The 21,759-nt window shown below is 40.4% G+C and overlaps 1 protein-coding gene across 1 annotated transcript in view; it reads left to right on the forward strand.

Moving 5' to 3' along the window:
* Positions 1-214: 214 nt before the first annotated feature.
* KCTD8 (potassium channel tetramerization domain containing 8) overlaps positions 215-21,759 on the forward strand; it is a 53,066-nt gene continuing 31,521 nt past the window's right edge. Inside the window, exon 1 of the mRNA XM_072124932.1 lies at positions 215-1,320. Within this exon, the coding sequence (XP_071981033.1) occupies positions 522-1,320 (799 nt within the window). The 5' untranslated portion in view covers positions 215-521. The remainder of the gene's footprint in view (positions 1,321-21,759) is intronic.

The following is a 21,759-nucleotide window of genomic DNA, read 5'->3' on the forward strand; positions in this document are numbered from 1 at the left end:
TATTCCTGCAGCTGTGGTCAGTGTTAAAAATAGCCTGAAATTTATTAAAAAGTATAAAAGAGAAAATTCATTACAAGATGGAACTGCATGCTAGGAGGATTTTCAGCACTTGTATGTGAGCCTGCATAGGAAACGTATGCTCCTTTAATAGACAGATGTGGGAAAAGTTTCCTGAAGCCCAGCCTGCAGTTGGAGTGACGTCAGCTCAGTTCCCTGGAAGCTCTGGGTGCAGTGTGTGCTATGTGCCGCTGTCCGTGGTGCTGCCGGCTTATTCCACTGTAATGTGCTGCTGTCCTCGGTGCTGATCACTGCTCAGCTCTGTAGAGCATACCCTATTATGTTCTGCTGTCCTCTGCTGTGGGACTACACAGACTATTATGTGTCACTTCCTATGCTTCTGAAAGCTGCTGTGACTGGGGCTGAATTGTAGTCTACGCTGAGTCTACCGGGTGTGGATTTAACTCAAGGAACTGGACGTTGTCTTCTGAGGTCTATCACTTTCTGCATGTTGATGTGGAGATATGGCGCTGAAAGATACAATCCTGCCTATCAGCGAAATGTCTTATCCTTTTCCGGATGTGGTAGAGCTGAATGTTGGCGGACAAGTTTACGTTACAAAGTACTCTACACTCACCAGCGTACCGGACAGCACTCTCTACAGCATGTTCTCTAGGAACAATGTCAAGGAGCTTCCCAGAGATAACAGGTCTCGATTCTTTATAGACAGAGACGGCTTCCTTTTCAGGTACGTACTTGACTATCTAAGGGACAAGCAGCTCTCGCTCCCAGATCACTTCCCAGAAAAGGAAAGACTTTTAAGAGAGGCTGAATATTTCCAGCTCAATGACCTGGTGAAGCTATTGACACCTAAAGTGACCAAACAGAGCTCTCTGAATGATGAAGGTTGTCAAAGTGACCTGGAAGAGAACTCACAAAGCAGCGACCTGTTCAGAACTGCAGCCCTGGACAAAAAATCTGGTTTTATCACTATAGGCTACAGAGGTTCCTACACCATGGTCAGAGATAACCAGGCTGATGCCAAGTTTCGAAGAGTTGCTCGTATTATGGTATGCGGAAGAATAGCTTTGGCTAAAGAAGTTTTTGGAGAAACTTTGAATGAAAGTAGAGACCCTGATCGCCCCCCAGAAAAGTACACGTCTAGATTCTACCTAAAATTTACTTACTTGGAGCAAGCTTTTGACAGGCTCTCTGAAGCTGGCTTTCACATGGTAGCCTGCAATTCCACTGGGTCGGCTGCTTTCGTAAACCAGTATAGGGATGACAAAATCTGGAGTAGCTACACCGAGTACATATTTTACAGTAAGTCGCTTTGCTTCTAATTTACATCGATTTTATGCCTTGATTATATATATTGAGCCACACTATAGTAATTAGATACGCTTACTGGCATCAGTCATGTAGTAAATGTAATAGGGTCACTACACTTTAGCCTGAAATCTAATATAAATGTCACCGATTTTGGGCATTGCAGATGAAGCAGATCACTGTGCGCTATGAGGCACCTGCAGCCATGTGGAAAATCTCAGATAACACATCCTCATGGCATGAAAGTTGTGCTGCGTGACAAACTCATCTCTGCATAGCTTCCTCTGTAATCAAAGGAAAAAAATAGAGATGGATCCGTGCCCCCAAATGATGTTTGATTGAACGCCTTTGATATAAAAAAGCTGCTAAGTATTATCAGAGGGCTCCAGTTGTGTTTTCATTCCTATAATCGTTGTGGTTTGGCTTTGTTTTATTGCTCACATTTGTTTTGGCACAAAGGATTATAGCAGATCTGTGATTCCTCGCCTTCTCATTAGCTATAAAGTCAACAGATATACAGGGCGAGAGCAGATGTGCTGTGTAGTAGAGACAGAGACCACCAGGCACCTACTATTATAACACAAGACTATAAGTGTTTTATGTTACTTTAGTCTATGGCAAGGAGAATTCTATATTCTCTCTCCACTTGACATACAATCATCGTTCTGCAAACTGTTTCTACATTTGTTGCTAACCCAAACCTCTTAAGTGTCTCCTAAGTGTACACTAAAGATCAGTAGTCCTGAGTAATGAGATTTAATGGTAAGTCATCTGCAAGACGAACAGGAAAATACTTCCGAGGATTTTTTCCGTCATGAGTCAAACAGTTTAATGGGATTCTTAGACTGATGTAAAGGCTCGGAGTGAAATAATCTCATTGGTGGCTACTTGGATAGTCCGTGATATTGCTGTGTTAACAGTTTATATAAGGGCGGGGGGGGGGGGGGTTGGAAACCATCAAATATAGTTTTGAGGCTTAAAACAGCAATTACTGATATAGAGGAGGAGAGGAAAAAAGCAATGCATTAGGAACACAATGGTAAAAGTTGACAGAAGTGTCAGGACTGAGAATAGATATGGGCTAAACTAGGGGCCAAACTCTACAGTATGTAGATTGAGATATGACTTACATAATATGCTGCCTTCCCTTACATCCCCCACTTATGTAACATTGCATATACCCTCTACTATATACCGTCTCATCAGCTTTACTCTTCTGTGTACACATACATATATACATACACATATATATTCAGCCACACACCTATACATACAAACACATAAATAGATATGCATACACATACATACACACAATACACGCATAAACACACACATACATACACATGCAACTCAAACACATACATCCACATACAAATGCATATTGTTACATAAATGTACACACATAAATATATGCATATGTGCACACACATGCATTCACATATATGCAGGTACAAACACACACCCATGTACATGCATACGCACATGCATACACATATGAACACTACAGAAACACACAATACACAAATGAACATATGCTTACAAATGCACATACATAGACACACACATATGCATACAAATACACACATATATATACACATACATATACACACATATTTCTATATGGAAATAGACACAAACACACACATGTATATACACACCAATACACATATGTATACACCTGCACACACATAAACAAAAGTGCACACACATATCTACATGCACACAAATGTGTATATATGTACAGTATATGCACACACACACAGACGTGTACACCTATACACACATATACACATATAAACCTTTTCACACAAATATACATATATATATATATATATATATATATATATATATATACATATACACATGCATGCTGGTGCATTACCTAAAGCCTGCAACTCTACGCCAGACAGGAAGCCTCTGGATAGATCTGGCATGGCGGAAGGGGCGGGGTTTAATCATACACTAGGGTACCTAAATTCTGTATACTTCAGGTTTAGATACTGTAACATTTCACCTATGTGGTTTGGTTTTCCTTTACACAAGGCCAACAATGTCCACTGGTTGTGTCTGGGATTTTAGCATCCCTCAATGATTTAAATAGGGGCCAGTGGTGACTTAAGAGGAAACCCCGGACCACTTAGATACAACCATTGTTTTAGGCCATGGCATGTAAGAGTTTAAACTTCCCAAATCTGTCCTTATCTCGGACTTAGAACATTTCAGCATGGGACAGGATATATGTAACAACCTACCACCTGATAACATTGGTACAGTAGCATAACATTAAAGGGGCTGTCCAAATTTATAAAATATTTTTCATATGGCTAGAGAGTTTGCTTGTTTACACAGGCCGGCAGTGTCCTGACCCCAGCTATTTCTGTAGCAGGTGCACGGCACTGCCTGCTTCTGTCCACAAACAAAGTCTGGCAGTACCACCGCTGGTGCCACAGCTGAATGGGAGCACAGGAGAAGGTGAGTATATGCACATTATTACTTTTAAAACCCCACAGCTAGATATATTTACAAAATTATATACCTGGGCAACTCCTTTAAGATTTTTTATTGACCTGGTGTAATGAGTGGGAATTTTTTCCCCTTTTTTGCAGCATTCACCATGTAGCAAGAATGACCTGCTAACTATATACATTTTTTTACCTTTTTGAAATGAAAATTTTAATTTATGAGGAACTCTATGAAACCTTGAACTTTTCTACAATATAACTACAAAAAATTTTCTGTTTATTTCATGTTTAATTGTTTTAAAGGTAATGTTCTCCTTCTAAGACCTCCATTTCTGTCACCTGGGTATATACTGATCACCACCCTCCCGGGCATATCTGGGGGTTATCACCTATAGGTGAACGCATCTATGCTGTGGAAAGGTACTGACTGGTGATGAGCAAACCCGATAAAAATTGGGTTCGCTAGAGTTCGAATTTGTAAATTTTGTTCAGGTCTGGGTTTGGGTATGTCACAAAAGCCTTATTGTTCCCACATTTTTAATCTTGTCAATTTGGTCACAGCTTTTGAATCCTGACACTTTTCCTGCACTTGTAGTTTCCAGACACTTTTTTTGGCGCAATATTTGGCACATAATAAGACCAACAAAAAGAAAGTGTCCCAACTACAAAGCGCCCTCATGAATGTGGTTTGTCATTTCTGTTTGTCACTTGTTCATCTTACGGTGCGCTAATAAAGTAAGGCCGTGCACCACAATATATACTATACGGCAGCTCTATAGCACCATCCCACTTGCCTATCATACCTCAGCAGCTTATGGCTAATGCTACACAGTACTGACTACTTATGCAATGAATGATTTCTGACATGATACTCTCCCCGAATTTAGCACCTAAAAAGTAGCTCATTGGCCTCAGTCTTAGGCTACTTCAGCACAGACGTTGTTTTTGGATGTGTGCTAGTCCCTAGTGTGACTTTAATAAACTCTTTACATACTACTACTTTGAGAACTTGCATGTATTGAAGATTATCAAGGAGATGAAAGGAAATTAAAGGAAATCTACTACATGGATGCAGTGCTTTTAAACCGAGTACACTTACCCTCTGGTGTGTGATTCCCCAAAATAGGATCTGCTCTTCTTTTTGATTAGTTTTGGAGAAAAATGCATTAATATTTTTAAAATTATGCAAGTGAGCCTCAGGGGCTCCTGGCCAGAAGCCTCATCTGGCTCCTTTGTTTGCTAATTATTCATGTTGCCATTCAGCATTTCTGCTCGCCTTCTCCAAATGGGTGGAACACCTCTGGCGTTTTACCCGGGGGGGGGGGGGGGGATGGGGGTTGAGAGGAATTTAAAAGTTTACAAAGTTCGGGTCCACTCAACACTAGTTATTAGTGATGAGCAGAATTAACAAACTCAGCCGAACACGAACTTGAAAAGTCTGTTCAGGTCCATGAAACTCTACAAGGAACACCTATGATTGATGCTGGCCCCGATTGTGGTGTTAACTCTTTAAATGTCATCAGTAAAGCTGGTAAAGGGGATTAAAATCAATGTTGCACACATGCGATACCACGACCATGTTTTAAAGGATCATTGCTCCCTATTATGTTAACGGGGAACGTTGATGGCGTTGCCATCAGACGGGGTTGAGCTGAACACAGACCCAGTGCTGGTCAACTCAACACTACTAGTTAACTTCAGGGTGACTAAAGAAAGGACCATCCATTTAAATCTCCATGACTACAAATACATATATATTTATTTCGGTATAATTGAAAAAATTATTAAATTTCACTTTGGACACTAGTTTTTATTCAAGGAGACTTATCACCTCTTCTAACCTGTCTGTTTTAGTAAAATACTTGCATTGCCCATGATAAAAACAATTCGAATAACTTTGCTATATGTTGTTCTTCTGTTACTCCTCTTGAATATTTACGATTGAATTGTGGTGACTGGATCTCTCTACCGTGTTATATTATCAGCCCTAGTTGGACAGTTTTGGATTGTGTAGAGACAATGCCCCAACAGGTAACACCCACCTGTCAAATAACTAGGGCCGGTGCCAGCAGCAGGCATAACTGGGCAAGTACCAGGGCGCAGAGCTGCTTGGGGAGTTCACATGGCAAAATCTCAGTCTATAATAAAACCAGTTTGGGCTGTATGTAATTAAACTATAAGGGGGCTATTTATAATAGAACATTGTGGGGCTGTATATTATATAACCCATGAGGGGGCTGTATATAAAATGACCTTGAGGGAGCTCTTTGGAATGATAAACTAGGGAAAATTTTAGGGAACATTGAACTGTTTTAGTTTCTTTATTTTCAATGCTGCCATGTGTGTTCACTGCAAAGGGGCCTACAGAGGCTCTGTCACCCAGGGGCCTACTGAAACATTGTGAGTAACAGAGAAACAGCCCAGGCCCTTAAAGTTCTTCCCCAGAATAAAATAATAAAATGTTTATTCAGAATAAAATGATTTAGAGTAGATACTTAGATTTCATTTCTTGCAGTTCTAATGAGCCCCTGGCTTCTTCTAGCTCTGTGCCTTTATGCAAGTCAGATCAATGGATTTTCCATTGTTTACACAGTTATATGATGCTGATTGGACAGTATATGTATATGTGTCAGGTGCCAGCACTTTTTATAGTCCTCCTTCTGGTTTGCCTTACTGTAGGTCAGCAGTTAAGTATCATAATGAAAACTGGAAAAACAGGCTCAGCATTTTACCTATAAGTATAAATACACAACTATCATTTGAGAAGGTTATTCTACACTACGATGCCAAAAATGTTCCAATAAATGAAACCTGATACGTTCCACATATGGTATACAGAGAGGATGCAGTTATGTAATGCGCACAAAGGGGAGATTTATCATGTGTGGATCTTTTACAGTTCGTTTTAATGATTAGTGCCGAACTTATCAATCTTCAGATATTATTTAACATTCATCACCTTTCCCCTTAGTGGGGAGATATTTGACAATATTTTGCAATTTTATTTTTAAATCTGGTGTACAGCACTGGGCATAAGGGGAAAACATGTTTTCGGACTATTTAATAGCAGCTCTTGTCTTAGAATAATTTTTTTATGGTTAATACAGTGGGTTACAAAAGTGTTCACACCCCTTCTTTTCTTCATATATAAATTTTGCAGCCATAAATTGAAATGTATTTTGTTGATATTTTATGTAAAACACAAAGTACAATATACAGGCGGTCCTCTACGCAAGAACACCCGACTTACAGACGACCCCTAGTTACAAAAGGATCTCTGTATGTTGGTAATTTACTGCAGGGTTGGTAATTTATCACAGGTGTCTGCAATTAAGAATTATTGTTAATCCTGGTTCTTATGACAACCCAACATTTTTAAAATCCAATTGTCGCAGAGACCAAATTTGCCGAATTTTGTGTATAAATACATGTGCAAGGAGGTTGCACTGAAAAGAATGTGCACAGTCAAACAAAAAACGAGTGAAGGGCTTTAATAAATGTGGGCTGTGCGAAACTTGAAGACCGTGCAACATGTTTCATAAATCTGTTGCACCCTGCACCCTCTACTGGCAAACTGCGCATAGCGTAGTTTGCACTATTATTGATAAATGTGGGCCATTCACTTGAGAAAAAGGTTAGGATGGAAAATGCATTAATCACAGCCTTCCCTCACCAATAAAATTCCTAGCAGCCTTCCTTCACTGATGAAATGCCTAGTAGCCTTCCCCAGTATTGAATTTCAAGCAGCCTCTTCTCACTAATGAAATGCCCAGCAGGTTCCTCAGTAGTGAAATTCCCAGCAGCCTCCCCTCACTGATAAAAAAAATGCCCAGCAGCCTCCCCTCAGTAATGAAATCCCCAGCAGCCTCCTCATTCATGAAATGTGAAAAAGCCTCTACTAGTAATAAAATGCCCAGCAGCCTCAGCCAACTAATGAAATACCCAGCAGCCTCCCCCAGTTATGAAATCCCGGCAGCCCCTCGTTATATAAAAAAAAATAAACTCAGTACTTATCTCTGCCACTCCCCATATCTCCTCTTCTTTTGTGGTTCCTTTATAGCAGCATGTGTAGAGACTGGTCCATGCACACTGCCTGCACCACACTAAGACGTTATCAGTGTGTGTTTGGGCAGAGCACATGGACCCATCTCTGTATGTGTTGTTGCACAGGAAGAAGCTGCAGGGAGCACCGGAGGTGAGCAAGTTTATACTTCAAGTATAAGTAGAGAGGAGATTTGCCTATTTGGTAACAGTTGTTTGTGGAGAGTACAGGAAATTATATGTGCTTTTTAAAAAAAATTAGCAAATTAGAAACTTCATACAGCCTGGATTTGTAATGGGCCCCTTGTACTCCAATACCATAAATAAAATGCTGTTTCCAATTGCCTGTAGAAAGTACCTTATTAATACAGGGTATCTTTATGTGATTTATTCTCAGTATAACTAAATAATTTTTTGTGAAGGCCTCTAAAGATTGTTAGAGAACATAAGTGAACAAAAAGCATCAGGAAATCCAAGGAATACACCAGAGAGCTCAAGATGCAGTTGTGGTAAAGTGTATTGCAGTGTTAGGTTTTCAAATAATAGCTCAATGTAAGGGCTCCAGGACAGCTGGTAACCTACCGAAACATGGTTGTCCACCTACAATGAAGGGCCAGATAAGCAGAAGCAGCCAAGAGGCTGAGGGTCACTGTGGAGAAACTTTAGAGATCCACAGCTCAGGTGGGAGAATCTGTCCACTTATTTGTTGTGTCTTCCATAAATCTGCCTTTTGTGGAGAGTAACCAAAAAGAGACATTCTTAAAAGCAAGCCATAAGAAGTCCTGATTTCACTTTGGAAAAGTCTCTGTAGGCCAAACCGGAAGAATATGGTAGAAGGCCTCTGGTCAGAGGGGCCAAAATTAAAATTTTTGTCCTAAATGCCAAATGCTATGTGTGGAGGAAAGCCAACCCTGCAAAGTTACACCCTGAACACACCATCCCCACTGTGTTGGTGGTGGCAGTGTCATGCTGGGGGGATACTCTGCGGAAGGGACTGGAATATGGTCAGATGTGAGGGGACGAGGGATGGAGCTAAATACCGGACAATCCTTGAGGAAAACCTGCCCAAAAAGAGGCTGCCCAAAGAGAGGCTGCCCAAAAAGAGGCTGCCCAAAAAGAGGCTGCCCAAAGAAAGGCTGCCCAAAGAAAGGCTGCCCAAAGAGAGGCTGCCCAAAGAGAGACTGCCCAAAAAGAGGCTGCCCAAAAAGAGACTACCCAAAGAGAGGCTGCCCAAAGAAAGGCTGCCCAAAAAGAGACTGCCTAAAGAGAGGCTGCCCAAAAAGAGGCTGCCCAAAGAGAGACTGGCCAAAAAGAGGCAGCCCAAAAAGAGACTACCCAAAGAGAGGCTGCCCAAAGAGAGGCTGCCCAAAAAGAGACTGCCCAAAGAGAGGCTGCCCAAAAAGAGGATGCCCAAAAAGAGGCTGAAAAAGACTCATGACTGAGGCGTAGGCTCACATTCCAGGAGGACAACAAGTCATACAGCCAAAGAATATTCATGTGTTGTCAAAGTCCAAAGTCCGATCACATATCAATACAGTACATTAACGTTTGTGATTGTAATATTTACAAATAAGGGAAGGTCCACGGGGTATAAATATGAATGAATTTCCAACCATCTGTAAGTAAAACTGACATGACAGGGGTGATGACACGTCCTGATTAAAGTTAATGCACTTTATAGTTCTATAGTCCACTGCATATTTTGTGGTTTCAATTATTAATTCCAGTTGGCTTCTTGGCAAACTCTATAACTGTAATTCTGTTTCTAGCATGCAATTTTCTTCCTGTGAATAGGGTGCACCTGCACCTGTCAGCCTCTCTGGTTAGCGTTGAGCAGCACAGATGCACAGCCCGTGATCCGTTCTACTGAATAAATAATGCATACTTCCCCAGACAGTGTAGACACAGTTTATGGGATGGCTTTGAACATCTGCTTCCTCAGAGAATATTTTTATGGAAATAATCAGAGTTCTGAAGAGTTGAATGCTATCTAGTCAAAACTGAATACTTAGGTAAAGAAAGTTGGTTACAAAATATTCCTGTCAGGACAAGGAAGAGATGCAGGGTCTGTGCTTTCCCAGAACCTCTACCTCTAAAAACTTGCCCACGCTGTGACAACTGGACGACAGAGCCAATAACAAGCAAACAGAGACAGACAGATAAAAGTGGGCTCAGGCTAATCTGGTCAAAAGCAAGATGGCGGCAAGGCACAGAATCGTGAGGCAAAAAGAATAGTCAAAGGTTCCAAGCAAGGTTAGAAAACACAGCAAAAAGCACAAAAGAGAGTGTAGGACTTCATTACAAGTATGTGGAGACTAAATGGAGTAAGGAGGGAGTATAAATGTTTTTTCTGGATGTCGACCTAGAAGGTGGCAAAACACCTGGGTTTACTTGCCAAGAGTTCAAGTTCTACAGAGTTTCTCTTCAAGTTGTTCTGAGAATTTTCTTCATAGAAAGTTCCTTTACCATGTCTCTAGCCCAGGAGCCAAACTTTAGGGGGTCCAGACATTAAAAGGAAATTGTGTCTCCTACATTGGGACCCAGGAGCTTCAAGCTACACCTCTGTCCGAGTCTAGTTTCTTTAGGTCCTTGAGGTCTCTTCTTATTGTCTACTAATTACTTTATATTTCTTTTTTATTCAACTTACCAAATGAGTACTGGAAGTTTTCTGGGTCAAGGGTCTGATACAGGTAAAGTTTAGTTCAGTTGTTGTTGGTTATTATCCAAAGACCAGTCTTCATAAATCTCTTAAGTAATATAAACAATACCACCTTGGCCTACATTAGTATTCAGGTCAGTGACATCATGTGACAACAATGTTTGTGGATATATCAAAGCTTGTATACCAGTTTACCTGGGGTACAATTGCCCAGCCGCATGCTGACCGCCAGATATGTCGGGAGACCGTATCTACTAGATCAGTGATGGCGAACTTTTTAGTGGCCGAGTGCCCAAACTGCAACCCAAAACCCCCCTTATTTATCGTGAGGTGCCAACCAAAAATTAAAGCAGAAACTTATTGCTCCCTGTTCAACAACTTTCAATCATATTGGCCTCCTGAGGACACCAACACAGTAGAATGATGGAAAATTACATGTACAGAGAAAATCGCCAGCAGGAGGTCCTCCAAAGATAATTCGGCCCTGTCTACTCATTCTCCCTCTTCCTACATTCCCAAGTTGCAAAGTAAGTATCAAATTATGACTAAAAGCACCATCTTTTAAGTTGCTTGGAAATACAGGGTGCCCACAGAAAGGGCTCTGAGTGTCACCTCTGGCACCCGTGCCATAGGTTCGCCACCACTGCCCTAGATATATCCAGCATGTTGGAAGGGGTGAGGTTTACTCCAAGCATGGTGCACCAGTGTGTGATAATAATATGTCTACACCACCATCCTAACATGACTATACACACATGTATAACACATAGGGTTAACTCTAAACATAGTTATAATTGCTGCCGACTATTATTTAGGATCAATTTCACCAAATTTACAAAGCTGATGAGCCAGCTGATCATGTGTGAGATACGTCTATAACCCATCAGATGTGTCCAGCGGGAAATTCTCCCAATGCCATTCACTAATATCATATCTCATATTTAATTTGGCTCCTTCTAGCACGCCTAACAAATCCTAGGTTAAAACAATGACAGCGGAGTTTCTATTGGATTTCATCGCCTTCTCAGCAGGACAGACTATTCAATATACATAATTCCCTGAACATTACATTAGGAACATAAAATGCTAATGATTCCTTTAGTGGCTTATAGCAAAATCATTACACTAATTATCTATTTACATACACAACAACTTTAGGGCTGTGGCTTTTAATTGTCAATTTGGGTGATTTCTGTTCACTTTCTTGCCGCATACTGTGTGATTAATGAGGCTACAATTTGGAGAATAGACATGATCATTTTTTCTGAGTATCAACTTGTACAGTATTTTATAATTGCTGAAATAGATGAAATATTTGTGACCACATTCCACACTAGATAAATGCACATTGTATATCACATTGGATGTTCAAAACCAAACTTCAATTTTTTACAGCTTTCATTTCTGGATTTTTGACTTAGGTGATACTTTCCTTGCTCGCCGAATGGTGTCACAGTCATTTAAAGGGAATCCATTGTCCTCATGACTATAATAGACTGCAGACAATGCTAGGTATAGGCCCTGGACATATGTGTAATTATATCTTTGTGCTTGTGGTAAGTACAGGAGGATTGAAAAGTGAACTTTTAATTCGAGTTTTGGACCTACCTGCAGGTCTTTTAACCTAATGAGTACAGCAAGACTGAAAAGTGAACCTTTAGTCCAGGTTTGGAGCTCCTACAGCCTCCTCTCTGCTGAGTAACTGTAACTGTAAGCATCCAAACAAAATCCTGATACAGCTCGTACTTGTTGCAATGGGGAGCAATTTATAACAGAGAGTAGAAAGCTCTTCAGGCTGAAAAACTGGCCTAGATCCTTCAAGTCATGGCTAAATCCATTCATTATTGGACATATGACAACACCCATCCTCACAATATGTCTGGTACTAGAACTTGGCTTTGTCAATTTGGTTCAAGTCTGGACACAATTTTCAGGTTTCTGCACTAGTTCTTTAAATGGCTTTAACTTTCACAAGAAATACAGGATTTTTATTGAATAATTTTTTTGATCTGAATTGTTACTTTTAAACTAAATTTTTTTATTAAAACTTGAGAAAATCATAAAAACATCGGGGCAGATTTATCAAACTGTCTAAAAGTAAGAATGATCATAGTTGCCCATGTCAACCAATTAGAGCGCCGCTTTCATTTTACCAGTGCTCATGGGTATTTTAAAGGAGAGCTGTAACTGGTTGCCATCGGCAACTACGAACATTCTTACTCTTAGACAGCTTGATAAATCTGCCCCATTGTTAGAACTAATTCAAGAGTAGCTCTTTAGAATTTTTCTTGCCTAGTGTAACAATCATGCTTTTTGTCCTCCTACAGATGGCAGAGCTTTTATCTTCAGACATCTTTGAGCTGGGGGGGGGGGGGGTGATCTCGGTTGTTATTGGAGTGAAGGATTAGCTGCTGGAGCTCCAATTATACTCACTTCTCACGCCATTTAGTCTCGGTTATACAAGTTTCCTTGTACTTGTAGTTCTATATTCTGCTATTTGATTTGTTTTCTGAACCTTGATGGGACCTTTCCACTATTCTATTAACTTCATGATTCTGTACCTCGCCAACATCTTTGTTTTCACCCAATTAACCTGAGTTTGCTTTTTGTTTGTCTGTTTCTCTGGTATTAATTCTGTGCACTTACCCAGAGTATGATGCATTATCCACTTGTCACCTGCGGGTTGGTGCAGTGTGGGCAAGTAGGCAGGGACAGGGATTCAGGGAAAACGTAGGGTCTGCACCTATTCTTTGTCCAGTATAAAGTATATGTTTTTTACATTTTAGCAATTTTTTCTGACTGTGACAAAGTGTTATCCTAAAAGTGCTTTAGTACTTCATACAGTGCCCATAGTCATTTATGAATTAATACTGATTTTGCACTAAAAGATATAGTGCCATGTTTTTATTTTTCTATTCATGGTGAAAATCTGCCATCTTCCTTGCACGAAAACGATTCTGAATCTTTTCAGATTTACTTCGGAAAACTAGAGCGGTGGTCACAAATGAGCCTGTGAAAGTGTTAAACGTCTATGGGAATAATGGCGCCGACTGAAATATACTCAGACCTCTCTACTAGTGATTGTAGGGGTTTCAGTGTTAGAATAAGTGGGATCCTGGTGATAGGTGATATATGTATGTCAATGGATAACTATCCTTGCGTGTTTGGTTACCCAGGCATTCTTCCCTAGATGCTTTGCTTTTGTAATACGTTACATCAATGGAAACTCAAGGGATATGAGTGTCATTCTTCAGGCCATCTGGTGTAATACACATCACTGTAAGCGTGCAGAGTATTAGCTGTCCATCACACATAAGTGCAGGAACACGTGATCACATCAACCTCCTTTGCTTAGTGGCCAATGAGAAGCACTTTAGCCTGGTGACACCGGATAAATGCCCACTTTACCACAGTGAAATGTCACTTTCACTGTCACATTTACTTATTGGGACAATAAATATTAGCTTAGACATTACAAAATACAGTTTGAGGAACAATTGTGTGGGGAAGGCCGTGCGGGCGCATTGTAAGAAGATGAACTCTCACTGGAGACAAGACGTCAGGAGAGGTTAACTCTAACAGAAGATGCAAAACTAAGAAACCATTTCATTCCCATTGGGACCTTCCAGTAAAAGCTTCATTTCTACAAGATCTATTATGGATGTGTGATCTTTAGATCCTTACATTCTATCCTTGAACGTTTTACTTTTTGTTAAATTAAAATGAACACATTTTTTATTGTAACTTTTTGTTTTTTATCTACTCTCAGGGTCTACTCTGTTGGCATCCTATCCATAAACACATTTAAGCTTTAACTCTCCGGTGTTCCTGTAAAAATTACTTTTAAAACTATGCTAATTAGCTCTGGGCATTGTACACAGAGCAATGGGGGTTAATAATTATGCACACCTCAAGACATACAGAGATACTTATCTCCTCTCCCCTGCCAGATCCTGGTGACATCACGGAAGAGGCGTGCATATATTAGAATTTATGCACGCCTCCTGTGTGACGTGACCGGGATCCAGCAGGGGAGAAAAGGTAAGTATGTCTGTTGGAGGCATGCATAATTATTAACCCTGCACACTCTGTATATGTCACAGATTGCCTGGGGCTATTTAGCATATTTTTTAAAGTTTTTTTTCTTTTGCAGGAACGCCATGTGTCAAGGCTTAAGAAGATGTGTTTATGGATTGTGGAGAATAAGCCGACAGGTAAGTATAGTTAGCTTATCTCACTAGTTTTCCTTTAATATACATCATGACACTCCAGTCAACATAAATGATGCACCTATTGGCACAAAGGGGTATATTTATCAATCTGTTCATGACAGAAATCTGGAACATTTATCATGGATTTTACCCCCTTTTTGACTGCCACAACAAAAGGAATGTGGCCTATGATGATTGACTAAGAGATGTGGCATTCGATGGTGGTCTAAGTTGCCAAAAGTAAGGGGTAATTTAACTTGTAGGAGGTTTAAAGTATAACTAGACTGTCTTAAACTTCACCAGATTAATCATCCACCATCAGACACTTATATAAAAATATGACTGTCCTAAATTTTTGGCTTCGGAAGTTTTCTTTTACTGTCTGTGCTGCATAAGTGGATCTCACACGCTGACGTCATTCCTAAACAGGAGATTTCCCCTATATGAGCTATATCAGATTGAGGGAAGTTGTCCAGATGGATAACCCTTTAAGCATTTGCTATTTAAGCATTTGTATTTGCTTTCTTAAGCTGTATATATACAGGCAGTCCCCGGGTTACCTACAAGATAGGTTCTGTAGGTTTGTTCTTAAGTTGAATTTATATGTAAGTCGGATCTGTATATTTTATAATTGTAACCCCAGCTGGACAACTGGATATAAAAACTTTTGGGTTGTCATAAGAACCAGGATTAACAATAAATATTAATTGCGAACACCATTAATAACTGTTACAACTGATAACTGTAGCCTAAGTCTAAAGTACAGTAAATGACCAATATCCAGAGGGCCGTTTGTAACTAGGGGTCGTCTGTAAGTCAGGTGTTCTTAAGTAGGGGACTGCCTGTATATGCCCTTAATCATAAAATAAACCTCTACATCTACAAAAAGTTTACCAGATGCAGAACTTGAAGCTTTTAGCATAAAGTTGAACAATAAGGTCCTGACATCTTAGGGATCACTGAAAGGGGCTGTCCCAGTTACCTCATGTTTTTGTAATGTGTGTGGGAGTGTGTGGAGCAGAATATTAGGTCATTTACCAATATACAGTGGGTACGGAAAGTATTCAGGGGTTTCCCAGCAAACAAGTTAGGCCCTAACTTGCTGATCGGTGGTGGTTGTGAGTGATGATCATCCCATCTCATCTCAGTGATGCTCCGCTCCTCTCGGGGAGTGATGAGGGGGTCCGACAGAGGTACTTTGGACCCACATCGGACCCCCGTTCTCGTGATATGTGGGATTCTTATCACTGAGACCCACACCGATCAGCAAGTTAGGCCCTATGCTGAGGATGGGGCCTAACATGTTTCCTGGGAAAACCCCTTTTTATGTACACTCTGCACCCCATCTAGCACAGACATGACTGTAATGATGTCTTGGTAATGATGTAACATGTTTTCCACACCTGGATTTGGGGATCCTCTGCCTCTTCCTTGCAGATATTATATAGTTCCTTCAGGTAGGATGGTGAATTTTGTAAGAACCAATTTTCTTGTCTCTCCATAAATACTTGGAGAGATTTTTTATATTTTACCAATTGGCTAAAATGAAACAAAGAGTGAAAAATTTAAAGGGGTCTGAATACTTTCCGTACCCTCTGTACATTTAGTAAAAGTTCTGCTCTGCTTTCTTGATATGTAAAGTGAAGCCTCCTGTCTTTTACCTCATTAGCCAGAGATTTCTGTCCATAAAATGGACACAGATGGAGGGTCATGTCATCTCTAACTGTCCATGAACAATCGCCCTGTCAGAACCTTATAAAAGTATTCATGGATAGAAGATCAAGCTCCTGGCAGGGCAATTGCTCATGGACAGTTAGATATCACCTGATCCTCTTGGACAGGAATCTCTGGCTGATGAGGTAAAAGACAGGAGGCTTCACTTTACATATGAAGAGAGCGGGGCAGAGCTATTACTAGATGTATATTGGTAAATCACCTAATATCCTGCCCCTTACACTTACACACACATTAAAAAAATATGGGTGGCCAACCCCTTTAAGGCTCCTAAAGTTTGCCTGTTTTAATGTTTTTTTTAATGGATATGATATGGCAATTTTACAATATATGGTATACTATTATTTTGGTTGTTTCACTATTGATAGCAGTAGTCATTTATAGTCGGAGATAATCTAGTATCATCTGAAGGTGGAAGATGATCATTATCTCACTAATAAAAATAATTATATGCCTGGTTAAATGTCCATAAATTGGATTAAATTAATAAGTGCCAACCAAACACCAATCATTCTCTGTAAACGCTGTGTGATTTCTTTTTTTCACTGTCAAAATTAATTTCATATAATTTAATGAGTGTTTAATGAACTATAAGTGACCTTTATTTTACCTTCCACACACATCAGATTAAAGTAATCAGTTATATCTTAAATGAGTCATTTGACTAATTTGCTGCTGTTAATGAGTCCAGTATCATTTCCTGTAGTATCCTAAAATATACCGTATTTTTCGGACTATAAGGCGCACAAAAAATCCTTTGATTTTCTCAGAAGTCAAAGGTGCGCCTTATGGTCCAGTGCGCCTTATATATGAACCGTACTTACAGACAACAGCTGCCTTGAACTGTGCACAGGTCTGCCCCCTGCCGGTCATTCATCCTTATAATCAGGTGCGCCTTATAATCCGATGCGCCTTACATATGAACCTAGATGTTTTAGCAGCTATTTATTGATGGTGCGCTTTGTAATCCGGTGCGCCTTATATATGAACCTACACATTCTAGCAGCTATTTATTGATGATGTTTCTTATAATCCAGTGCGCCTTATATATGAACCTAGACATTTTAGAAGGCATTTATTGATGGTGCGCCTTATAATCCGGTGCCCCTTATAGTCCAAAAAATACGATATCTTATCTGTTATCCAATATTTCTAGAATTTATTCACTAACCACAACAAAATGGAAAAATTCTTTATCATAAGGAAGATCTCAGAAAAGTAAGAAGATCACAGGGGGTCCTGCCGGGACCACCAGTGACTGTCACTACCTGTGGGAGGGACTGAATAGAAAGTGCAGGGCTGCCACAATTCTACAATTCTTATCAAAATACAAAAATATCCTAATCATACCAGGTTAAGAGAGCAGCGCTTCCAATCAGTGCCAGCCCCTGGCTGCGGTCTGTATAGTGGATACAAGCTGTTGATGTGGTGCCATGCTGTACCGGAGTGCCAGAGAGAGGTAAGTATTACTTCTTAATTATTTTTAGACTCTCTATTTTAGACTGAGGAGGTCAGTGACTGCTTGAAGTGGGTCCCAGGACCCCCTGGAATTTCTTTTTATTTAGTTCTTTGATTTGTTGTCATTATTGCTTTTACTGCTCTTAATTTAAGAGATTGCTTCTTAAGCTGTATGTATAGTGTGAAGACTATTTTAAAAAATAAATAAAAAGTGACTCATCTTAAACCAAAAGCAACTCTTCTCTACATATTACTGTATAGTGGTTTTTATAGGCTGAGTTTTAACATAAAAGAGTGAATTCTATAAAAGACATTTCACACTGTACTTGGTGCTAGTTATTTATTTGGTGGTAGAGTTAAGTCAATGAAAATAAGACCTTTCCCCATCCCCCCTGAAGATGTCATTACATTATTCCTCCTGACTTTAGAGCCAGAGCTGTGCACACCCATGCAAAAATAGGGAGCAGCACTGCTGCAAGGGAACAGGGATTGGTGTCCGATGGATTTTTCATTTCATTTTTTTTACAGCAAATTGGAAAGGAGGGTAGGGGTGGGGGCTGCTGCAGGAAATGGGGGGTTAAAGGGAGGCTGCTGCAGGAAAGAGACTTTATAACGGGAGGCTGCTACAGAAAAGGAGGAATTCACTGGCCTTATAGGGCCTTATAGGAGAAGTTGCTGCTGGAAAGGGACAGTATACGGTGGGCTGCAAGAAGGGGGCATTATAAGGTTTCTGCCGCAGGAAAGGGGCATTATAATTGGCAGCTGCTGCAGGAAGGGGGAAATTAAAAGGCAGGCAAATGCAGGAAAGGTGGCCTTATAGGATAAGTTACTGCTGGAAAGGGACATTATAAAGGGGGTTGGAAAAAAAGGCATTACAAGAGGGGCAGTTGCATGAAAAGCACAAGAAGGGCTCCTGTAGAAAAGGCACATTATAAGAAGGGCTCGTACAGAAAGGGCACATTATAAGAAGGGCTCCTGCAGAAAGGGCACATTATAAGAAGGGCTCGTACAGAAAAGACACATTATAAGAAGGGCTCCTGCAGAAAGGGCACATTATAAGAAGGGCTCCTGCAGAAAAGACACATTATAAGAAAGGCTCCTGCAGAAAGGGCACATTATAAGAAGGGCTCCTGCAGAAAGGGCACATTATAAGAAGGGCTCCTGCAGAAAGGGCACATTATAAGAAGGGCTCCTGCAGAAAAGACACATTATAAGAAAGGCTCCTGCAGAAAGGGCACATTATAAGAAGGGCTCGTACAGAAAGGGCACATTATAAGAAGGGCTCCTGCAGAAAGGGCACATTATAAGAAGGGCTCGTACAGAAAAGACACATTATAAGAAGGGCTCCTGCAGAAAGGGCACATTATAAGAAGGGCTCCTGCCGAAAAGACACATTATAAGAAAGGCTCCTGCAGAAAGGGCACATTATAAGAAGGGCTCCTGCAGAAAGGGCACATTATAAGAAGGGCTCCTGCAGAAAGGGCACATTATAAGAAGGGCTCCTGCAGAAAAGACACATTATAAGAAAGGCTCCTGCAGAAAGGGCACATTATAAGAAGGGCTCGTACAGAAAGGGCACATTATAAGAAGGGCTCCTGCAGAAAGGGCACATTATAAGAAGGGCTCCTGCAGAAAAGACACATTATAAGAAAGGCTCCTGCAGAAAGGGCACATTATAAGAAGGGCTCCTGCAGAAAGGGCACATTATAAGAAGGGCTCCTGCAGAAAGGGCACATTATAAGAAGGGCTCCTGCAGAAAGGGCACATTATAAGAAGGGCTCCTGCAGAAAAGACACATTATAAGAAGGGCTGGTGTAAAAAAAGGACATCATAAGGGTTCTGCTGCAGGAAAGTGGGGATTAAAAGAGGGGAAGCTGCAGGATCGTGGCATTATAATAAGGAGCTGCTATGGAAAAGGGGCATTATAAGAAGGGTAAGTTGCAAGGGCATTATAATTGCAGGATAGCTGGATAGAACTTTAGGGGAATTGTGCCCCAATAAGTGTGCCCCTATAAGTGTGCAATGAGTAGGTGCGGCGCTCTTAATCTGCTTATGCTGACCTAGCAAGGTGCAGCAGTATCATGGATCTTAGGTGAAAGACTTTAAAAAATGAATTTTCTCCCTATAAGTGATCATTTATTACAATGATTCATCATAACTTTATAAAACTGTTGATGATGAGGTTAACTAATAAAAGTAAATGCAAAGAGCATCTCTCCTTGTCTCTGTAAAGAGCAAAAAAGTCATGAGTCTGGGAGCAGACATTATAATAATATATGACTTCAGCTCGGAAACAAAGTCATCTTGTAAATGGTTGTGATGTAGACATGACAGATGACTTCTAGATGAGACATTAGTGGTAATATTACTATCACTCATAGAGGCTTCCTAGGACATTGTTCTGCAGACAAGTCTAATTTGTCATTTCACACCCTCTAAACGGGTCGGTGTGTTAAGGAAGAGTGGACAAATTTCTGTAGATTTATTACTATTCTAGATCATAATCTTTATGAAACCAAGAAGACGTTGATATTTAATACATAATGTAACATGATTTTTATATTATTTTCATCTAATAAAAATTGGTGGAGGTGGCCATTACCCACAGAGGATTATTAGTTTCAAACTTTGAAATCTTGGGCCAACGTCCAATCACATATACAGGCGGTCCCCTACTTAAGGACACATGACTTACAGAAGACCCGTAATTACAGACGGACCTCTCTGGCCACTGTGACCTCTGGTGAAGCTCTCTGGATGTTACTATAGTCCCAGACTGCAATGATCAGCTGTAAAGTGTCTGTAATGAAGCTTTATTGATAATCCTTGTTCCCATTACAGCAAAAATGTTTAAACTCCAATTGTCACTGGGGCCAAAAATTTTTTTGTCTGGAATTACAATTATAAAATATACAGTTCCGACTTGTCCTGTAAAGTTATGTCACTCAATAAGGATCATCCTGGTAGTGTGACATCACTGTGTGCATTATACTATTTCTGTTGCATCACTGCATGTATTATCCCAGGCCATCCAAATGAAAAGAGAGTGTGGAGTGGTATAGTAAAAAATTGGATCAAAGTCCACAATCGGTGCAAGCTGAAGAGCTGAAACGTTGCCAGTTCATTACTGGTGAATAACTGCACCAAATTCATTAAGGAGTGCTGCTTCCTTTTGTTTTTTCTTGTATTATCGCAGGCTTGTGACATCACTGTGTGTATGATACTTGTACTGTAACATCACTGTGTGCATTATTACTGCACTGTGACATCACTGTGTGCTTTATTCATAAACTTTGACATCACTGCTTGTATTATCCCAGAACTGTGACATCACTGTATGCATTACCACTGTGACATCACTGTATGCATTACCACTGCACTGTGACATCACTGTGTGATTTATTTATTTACTGCTTGTATTATCCCAGGACTGTGACATTACTGTGTGCATTATCCTTTGCTGTGACATTACTGTGTGCTTTATTTGTGTACTGAAACATCACTTTATTAATGTACCGTGACAACACTGTATGTATAATTCCTATAGTGTGAGATCCCTGTGTGTAGTATATCTGCACTGTGACATCACTGGGTGTGCTATACGTGTTGTTGCTCACTGTCACGTGTCTGTGAGTCTTCTTACTGTACATAGGATGTGCATATGACATGCATAGGGGGGGGGCACATTTTTAGGACATGGGCCCTCTATTTGCAGTTTCAACCACTGGTGTGCATTATTTCTGTACTGTTATGTTACTGTGTGCGTCAAATGAATAGTGTAGATCTTACGACAGCTGGGGGTCTCAGTGGTCCAGCCCTTGACAAGCACACAATTACATTATCTGTGGGCTAAGGAAAAGGTGTCTTT

The sequence above is a fragment of the Engystomops pustulosus genome, chromosome 1 (assembly GCF_040894005.1).
Source record: "Engystomops pustulosus chromosome 1, aEngPut4.maternal, whole genome shotgun sequence".
Taxonomy (NCBI): Eukaryota; Metazoa; Chordata; class Amphibia; order Anura; family Leptodactylidae; genus Engystomops; species Engystomops pustulosus.